Source organism: Rhinopithecus bieti, unplaced genomic scaffold, assembly GCF_001698545.2.
Source record: "Rhinopithecus bieti isolate Rb0 unplaced genomic scaffold, ASM169854v2 scaffold_12, whole genome shotgun sequence".
Lineage (NCBI taxonomy): Eukaryota > Metazoa > Chordata > Mammalia > Primates > Cercopithecidae > Rhinopithecus > Rhinopithecus bieti.
This window is the reverse complement of record NW_016803028.1, coordinates 1174126-1182946: the sequence shown is the minus strand read 5'-3', so window position 1 is coordinate 1182946 and position 8821 is coordinate 1174126. Positions and strand designations below refer to the sequence as shown.

Sequence of the window (8821 nt, the reverse complement as noted above, 5' to 3'; positions counted from 1 at the left end):
AAATAGCTACCTTAGATGAAGGAACTTCTACTTTTCTTGGTTTTCCAAAATGTTTTATAACAGAATAAACACATTTCACTAATAAGACCAAAGAAATTAAATAGGTAGTATTTCCTCAAAAGGGTGAAATATCTGGGCATTAAAGTCTATAATTTCAAAACAAATAATGCTAAATGGATGATGAGAATTCTTATTCCAATTTCAAACATTAGAACAGACATTAATAAACAACGAAAGTTCATAAAAAGAATTGGCACTTTCAAAAGCCTAGCAAGATTTAGAGTTCTATTCATGTTACCTTTCCCGATGATAAGAAGGGGCTGTTTGGCACTCCTAATAACAGAAGCTGCCGTGCACACAGCAGAGGTTTCTGCCATGCTAATAGGAGGTGACATGCAGCACTCCACGTACCTGGAAAAAAAGAGCCCTATTAATTAAAAGAGGCCAGCTCTGATCTTTTTATTGTGAAAATTTCAAATATATAGAAAGGTAGAAAAAATAGTACAATAAGTCCCCACATACCCCATATAGATTTAACAACTTAATATCATTTTACCACATTTGTTTCATATATACACACATAAACGTGCATTTATTTTTCCTGAACTATTTTAAAGTAAATAATAGGCATCAAGACACTTCAGCCTTAAAAATTTCTCCATGCAGCTGTGAATAACAAGGACCTTCTCCTATATTCAACTATCACATCATTATCACATCTGGTAAATTAAGAGTTATTCCTTGATATCATCTAATAGCCAGTGAAATGGTCAATTCATTGACAGAAAATCTGAGTTAATGGCTTTGTACTGCAGTAGCAGTAGCAGCTGTCTTAACAGTAAAACATAATAAAATCTAATATTTGCTATGTGCCATTTATTCTCATTTAACTGTCAAAACAATGAGGTTGAGTATTAACATCATCTCTACTTCACCACTGAGGAAAAAAAAGGACTCAGAGAAAGTAACTTGTCCAAGATCTCCAGATGGCACATGGCAGAGACTGGATTGAACCAGTCATTCTGTCTCCAAAGTCCATGCTTTTAAACACCTTACCACATTTCTTTTTTTTTTTTTTTTTTGGAGACAGAGTCTTACTCTGTCACCCAGGCTGGAGTACAGTGGTACGAACTTGGCTCACTGCAACTTCCATCTCCCGAGTTCAAGTGATTCTCCTGCCTCAGCCTCCCGAGTAGCTGGGACTAAAGGCACATGCCACCAAGCCTGGCTAATTTTTGTATTTTTCGTAGAGATGGGGTTTCACCATGTTGGCCAGGCTGGTCTCAAACTCCTACCTCAGGTGATCCACCCACCTCGGCCTCCCAAAGTGCTGGGATTACAGGTGTGAGCCACCACACCTGGACTCACTACATTTCCACTCACTGGGTGTTAATATTTTAGTATCACAATATGCATTAGTAAAAGAAATATTCAAACTGTCACAGTCAAGTATTTCTGGACAGCAAGTCCTGTGACATTTCATTTATTCTAATTAATATAAAGTATACTGTATAAAATTTAGACATATTGTCAAAATATTTAGACATATAATAAAAAAGGACATTCTGTATAAAATTTAAAAGAAGGCTTACAAAGTTAACTTACCTGAGCTTGCCCTCCTCCCCTTAGTATTATTTTGATTATCATGTTCAGGTATTAGGCAGAATAAACAGATGTCTTTTTTATCCAACTCTCCCAAATAAAAATCACTCCTGGCCAGGCACGGTGGCTCATGCCTGTAATCCCAGCACTTGGTGAGGCCAAGGTTGGCGGATCACGAGGTCAGGAGTTCAAGACCAGCCTGGCCAACATGGTGAAACCCTGTTTCTACTAAAAATACAAAAATTAGCCGAGCATGGTGGTGGGCGCCTGTAATCACTACTTGGGAGGCTGAGGCAGAAGAATCGCTTGAACCCGGGAGGCAGAGGTTGTAGTGAGCTGAGATTGTGCCACTGCACTCCAGTCTGGGCAACAGGGAGAGACTCGGTCTCAAAAAAAAAAAAACAAAAAAAAATCACTCTTTGGTACACAGAGTATACAGTAAGACCCATTGTCTCTCCGTAGTCACTAGAGATCCATTTAGTCCACAACAGCAGAAATGCACTAAACGGTACCCATAATGCTTTAACCCCAAGTACCTATCCTTATCAGGGGATGACTTAGATACCAGTGAAAAATGATTTTTGTACTTCTTTTCACTTATTGTTTATTCAAGAAATATGAGAGCATGAGAAATCATAGAAACCTCTGTATTGGAATATTTGTTAACCACAGAGAGAAACAGCTAGATGTTTTTTATCCTGAGTCCTAATAATTTTTAATAATCACTGAACCTCTTGGCTTACATTATAAAGATTCTCAAGGACCCATACTACATTAACAAGGGATGTATATTTATGGTTAATGGAGGAATAATTTCAATGAGGAGTTCAGGAAGTTCTAAGTATTTGGTTTAGTAATTAAATCCAGAAATAACTACTAATATCATTTTAATTAAGAGAATTAAGCCCTTTGTCTAGGACTCAGTTTAATTACTAAATCATCAGTTAAGACAAATGAAAATTAACTTATAAACTGCTGGGTAAATTCTTCTAGAAAGGTAGGCATTATGACAATACATGTACATTGAAGAAAGAATTCCAGCATAACTATTACTCACTTTATAGAATTCACATTCACCTGAAGGTTCACAAAATCTGCTGGTATGTCAACATAGCAAGCACCTGGACGACCATAGATACTGCTTCTCACTGCCTACATTCATTACAAGTAGAAGAAAAGATTTGTAAAATCTCAGTCTTATCATATTCTACTCAAAGATAATTTAAAACTGTAATTATGAACACTATTTTCATCTTTCTGATGATCAAAATTGAAATGTCCTCTATTGACTACATTTTTAAAGATTTTTTGCTTAATAGGGAGACAGATAAGAAAGTATTCATTTAGGGCTTTTAAATTCATGTTCTATTACACTTTAGTTTTGGAAATTATTCACCAGGCTCTGCCTGCCAAGTTTTTGCACTGTAATATGTACTTTCACCTGCTTCCTAATCTTAATAATCTGGCAGTGTTTTCAGAAACTGTGATGTTGTTACATGTATCAAATGGTTTCTGTAACTCCTGGTTTTGAAACAGCTCAAACGTAATTTCATGTATAAATGCTGATTATAATTTATAATACAGGTTATCTGTAATCCAAAAATCCAAAATCTTCCAAAATGTGAAACTTTGTGTGTGCCAACATGATGATACAAGTGGAAAATTCCACATCTGACCTCATGTGACAGCTCACAGTCAAAATGCAGGTGTCTAAACAGTTTATTCAGCGTCCCCAAGGGAAAAATAAAGTTATCATCAGACTATGTATATAAGGCACATATGAAACATAAATGAATTTCATATTTAGACTTGGGTCGTATCCCCAAGATGTCTCATTACATATATGCAAATATTCTAAAATCTGAAAAAATCTGCAGTCAGAAGCCCTTCTGAAAAGCATTTCAGGTAAGGAATAATCAACCTGTATGCTGTTTAATTAACAGAGGGTCTTAGAGGGTTTTGGTTTAGTCCCAATTTTCAAAAATAATCTTTTGCAAAAGCACAAGAGAAAAGGTACTTAGGGGTTCATTATAAACCTTTCTCTTTACTTTTGTATAATTAAAAGGTAATTTAAAACTAAAACACAGGAGAAACTTTTCCAAAATAACTTATTTTACCTCTCTATAATTAAATGTAATGACAGCGAACATTAAAATGTAAATAGTTTTCTAACAATGCCATTTTTAACTGCCTGGGTATATTCCAATTTGTCACTCATTCTTTTGAAAATAAGAATAACATTAAGTATAAGCAACCGAGAAAAATCAGTTGACTTGGAGAGCTTGTTACTAAATATCATACCTTTTCAATAACAAAAGGAACAGCTTCTATGCTGCTTGGACGGGCAGAGAACTTGGTATATAATCTACAAGCTTCAACCTATGTGGAAAATGAAAATCACTTAAAATTCAGCTCACAATCATATTACTCTCCTGAAATGAGAGTAATTAGTTTCTTTTATGTTTAGAGGCAAGATGGAGAAAATGCATTACCTAGACTGTCCCTTAAAAGCCTGTTCAAAGCACAAAGTTTTGCCTTGGTATGATTCAGGAAGCATATCATACCAAAGATGCAAATCTTTTGGCAAAGATGCAAAGATGCAAAAGTTTGATAATACCCACCATCTAACACAACACAGGAAAATAGGCACTTCTACAAACTGCTGGTGAGACTATAAATGGGAAAGGAAGTTAACACAATCTACAAAAAATTTACATCAGCATATCTTTGGATCCAGCAATTTCACAGATAAGAATATGTAACTTCATCTGTTATATTTTGTTATAATAATAATCTATTCTTACATTTCTGCCAGTGTTCCTTTTATGTACCTTCTTGCTATGGTGTTTAGAACATATGAAATCAGTAGTGATAATTTTTCACTGCTTAATACATCTTGAGGCATTATATAGAAACTGTTTCTCTTGAAACAGTTTTACAATTTCAGTATGAAATCTATGAAAACTGATAGTCCCAGGCATAACAAAATTAAGATCACCCCTGATTTTCAGTCTATGTTCATGTCCTTCAGTTTTAAGGACTTCCACAAAACCAGATATTTGGATTCTTCCTCTTCTGTTTTAAATTTGATCTAATAAACTATTATTTTCCATTTCAGGAAAAAAAATATGTAGTGGACATTTATCCTGTTTTCTTTTTCACCTATATAGTTTCTGCAGTAACTTTAGATTTCCTTTTAATTAACTTATCTGCTCTACTTATTTTCCAAACACATCAGCATTTTTTAAATAACTGTTGTTATCGTCTACCATTAAGTAAACTTCAATTAATTTCTAAGAGTATAAAAATATAACTTTTGCATTAACCTATACTAGAGTTCAGTATTTTAGTTTATCATATATGAAAGTTTATATTTTGAAGTTCTCAACAATGATTCCTGATTTACAAATAGACTTTGTCTAATGATTTTATTTATGTATTTATTTTTGAGACAGAGTTTCACTCTTGTCACCCAGACTGGAGTACAGTGGTGCAATCTCGGCTCACTACAACCTCTGCCTCCTGGGTTCAAGGGATACTCCTGCCTCAACCTCCCAAGTAGCTGCGATTACAGGCACCTGCCACCAAGCCCAGCTAATTTTTGTATTTTTTAGTAGAAACAGGGTTTCACCATGTTAGCCAGGCTAGTGTCAAATTCCTGACCTCAAGTGATCCACACGCTTGGGCCTCCCAAAGTAGTGCCGTGATTACAGGGGTGAGACACTGTGCCCGGCTGTCTAATGATTTTAACTTTGTCCCTGTAAATGCTCAAATATATTTACATCTTAAGTGTCAATCATTCACTTTCATCTATTTGTTTCCTAAAACTGTTCCTTTTTAAAAAAAAAAAAAAAAAAGACAAGGTCTCTTGGATGGGTGTGGTGGGTCACGCCTGTAATCCCAGCACTCTGGGAGGCCAAGGTGGGTGGATCACTTGAGGTCAGCAGTTCAAGACCAGCCTGGGCAACATAGCAAAACACTGTCTCTGCAAAAAGTACAAAAATTATCTGGGCATGGTGGTATGTGCCTATCTATAGTCCCAGCCACTTGGGAGGCTGAGGTGGGAGGATGGCTTAAGCCCAGGAGGTTGCAGTGGGCCAAGATCGCACCACTGCACTCCAGATTGGGCAACACAGCCATACCCTGACTCAAAAAAGAAAAAAAGAAAAAGGTAGAGACAAGACCTGAATATGTTACACAGACTGGTCTCAAACATTTGGGCTCCAGCAATTCTCCCACCTCAGCCTAGTAGCTGAGTAGCTAGGAATACAGTTATGAAACACCTTGTCTAGCTTTATTTTTATTTATTTATTTATTTATTTTGAGACAGAGTCTCGCTCTTTCGCCCAGACTGGAGTGCAGTGGTGCGATCTCAGCTCACTGCAAGCTCTGCCTCCCAGGTTCATGCCATTCTCTTGCCTCAGCCTCCTGAGTAGCTGGGACTACGGGTGCCTGCCACCACGCCCGGCTAATTTTTTTGTATTTTTAGTAGAGACGGAGTTTCACTGTGTGAGCCAGGATGGTCTTGATCTCCTGACCTCACGATCCGCCCACCTTGGCCTCCCAAAGTGGTGGGATTACAGGTTTGAGAGCTTTATTCTTAAAACTGTAGCATTTTGTTGATATATTCTTTCAAGTTTCTTTTAATTTTGAAATGCTTTCTTTCCTCCTTCTAAAATAAAAATACGCTTATCCAGAGTCTACTGACAATCATTTTGAGTAAGATTTTTCCTCCCATTTATTTCCCTAAAGTCTGGGAGGCATAGTCCAAAATCATTTTTATTCCTACATCTTCTTGACTCTTTTAAGAGCCTATTTTCAGAGCTTAAAATCCTGTCACAAAGGTGTATTTCTTAAAAGCTTGTTTCTAAGCAGGGACTAAGCTCACCCTTAATACCCATCCTGAGGTTGCCTTATAGTAGCTCAAGATAATTACCTTTAAGTTACTTCAGGTACTTCTAATTTATTTATTTTATTTTGCAAACAGGAGGGTTTTTTATATCTTCTCCCTAACTCTTAATGGTGTGTATGTATCGTGTTACTAAAAATCTCAGAGTTGCAGGCCAGGTGCGGTGGCTCACGCCTGTAATCCCAGCACTTTGGAAAGCTAAGGCGGGCAGATCGCTTGAGCTCAGGAGTTCAAGACCAGCCTGGGCAACATGGTGAAACCTCGTCTCTACAAAAAATTCAAAAATTAGCCAGGCATGGTGGTGCGAATCTGTAGTCCCAGCTGCTTGGGAGGCCGAGGTGGGAGGATTGCTTGAGGTCAGGAGGTCAAGACTGAAGTGAGCTGAGATTGCACCACCACACTCCAGCCTGGGCAACAAAGCAAGATCCTGTTTCAAAATTAAAATAAAAAAAATAAAATCTTAACGTTGGATACCTGAGGAAACTCCTGGAAAGCTCCCATTGTTTCTTGGTTTCTTTCAGGGGAACCACCAATCACAAGCAAGGGCCTGAAACAGTCATTTTTTTAACAAGATAATTACAAATGAGATCATCATGTGAAACACTAAACAGAATGTCTAATTCATAACAAGTAATAAATGTTAAAGGGAGAGAATATTATATCTTTCTCTTAGAAACTGTAGATTAAGCCTGGGCAAGGTGGCTCATGTCTGTAATCCAGCACTCTGGGAGGCCGAAGTGGGTGGATCACTTGAAGTCAGGAGTTCAAGACCAGCCTGGCCAACATGGTGAAACCCTAGCTCTACAAAAAATACAAAAATTAGCTGGGCATGGTGGCAGGCGCCTGTAATCCCAGTCACTCAGGAGGCTGAGGTAGGAGAATTGCTTGAACCTGGGAGGCAGAGGTTACAGAGAGCCAAGATTGTGCCACTGCACTCCAGCCTGGGTGACAGAACAAGACTCTGTCGAAAGAACAAAAGAACGAAAAGAAAGAAAAGAAAGAGAAATTGTAGATTAAAATATATCTAGGAAGCAACCTGATATGAGAGAACTTTCCTCAGTATCAGAAAAAGACAAAATGTATAGTTTTCCTTCCCTTCTTCCCCTTCTGGATGCTGATGCTAAACTTCCAGGTATATTGACATAAAATAAATTTTTATGCCTTTCTTATTATTTTGGGATAAGGGGAAGAAAATTTTACACTTTCCTAAGGGACTATATTTGGAAATTACAAAATAAGTGACATTCCTCAGCAATGAAATTCTTACCCTTCAATGTGGGAAAAAAAAAGATATGGCAAACCCTAAGGTACTTAAAAAATATAACACCTTAAAGTAGATAAAGAACAGAAAGATCAAAAGGAAAGTAAAGAAGAAACTATAAGAAACACAGGGCAAGAAAGAAAACAATGTCCTTTCCACTAGAAAGATTAAATATGTTTCAAATTGATTAGAACCTAACCCCCTTCAACCTGATCTCACTGGTAAAGTGCCAGAGATGGAGTTAAGGGCAAGATTAGAGAATAAGTACTAAGTAGTTTATATATAAAGCAAACTAAATGAATATAAGAATTTTAAATATCTTCCTACCTATGCAAAACAAGGTGAAAAATTGGCCACATTTTTACACACTGAGCTGGATTCTTTAAAAAAACAATTCTTCACTTAAAGTAAATAGAACTACGTACACATTCACACATACACACACATATTAGGAAACTCTAAAATGTTAAAAGTGTTTATCTCAGCTGGGGGCGGTGGCTCATGCCTGTAATCCCAGCACTTTGGGAGGCCGAAGCAGGTGGATCACCTGAGGTCAGGAGTTTGAGACCAGCCTGGCCAGCATGATGAAACCTCGTCTCTACTAAAAATACAAAAATTAGCCGGGCTTGGTGGCAGGGGGCTGTAATCCCAGCTATTTGAGAGGCTGAGGTAGGAGAATCACTTGAACCCAGGAGGCAGAGGTTGTGGTGAGCCAAGGTTGCACCACTGCAGTCCAGCCTAGGTGACAGAGTGAGACTCCGCATCAAAAAAGAAAAAGTGTTGATCTCTAAGTAAATAAATTGCTGGTGCTTTGAACTTCCGTCCTAATATTCTTTTGTTAGTTATATATATTTAAGGAATACCATATGATGTTTTGACACACATATAGTGAAATGATTACTACAGTCAAGCAAATTAACACATTCATGGTATTTTTTCCTAAAATACTGTAGAAATAGTCACTTTTTTTGGCAAAAGTACCTAAAATTTACTCTCTTTGCAAATTTACAATACATAATATTTTTTTTTTTTTTTTTTTTTTTTTTTTT

The 8821-nt window shown here is 37.0% G+C and overlaps 1 protein-coding gene across 6 annotated transcripts in view; it reads right to left on the bottom strand.

Annotated features, from left to right (window-relative positions):
* The window catches only part of HACL1 (2-hydroxyacyl-CoA lyase 1), a 44895-nt gene that overhangs the window by 23949 nt on the left and 12125 nt on the right, over positions 1–8821 (bottom strand). For 5 of the 6 annotated variants that reach the window (XM_017881773.1, XM_017882017.1, XM_017881854.1 and 2 more), the window contains 4 exons: positions 6986–7058; positions 3904–3981; positions 2660–2754; positions 299–411 (listed from right to left, as the gene is read on the bottom strand). In XM_017881773.1, the coding sequence (XP_017737262.1) occupies positions 299–411; positions 2660–2754; positions 3904–3981; positions 6986–7058 (359 nt within the window). The remainder of the gene's footprint in view (positions 1–298; positions 412–2659; positions 2755–3903; positions 3982–6985; positions 7059–8821) is intronic. The other variant, XM_017882176.1, reaches the window with a different exon arrangement.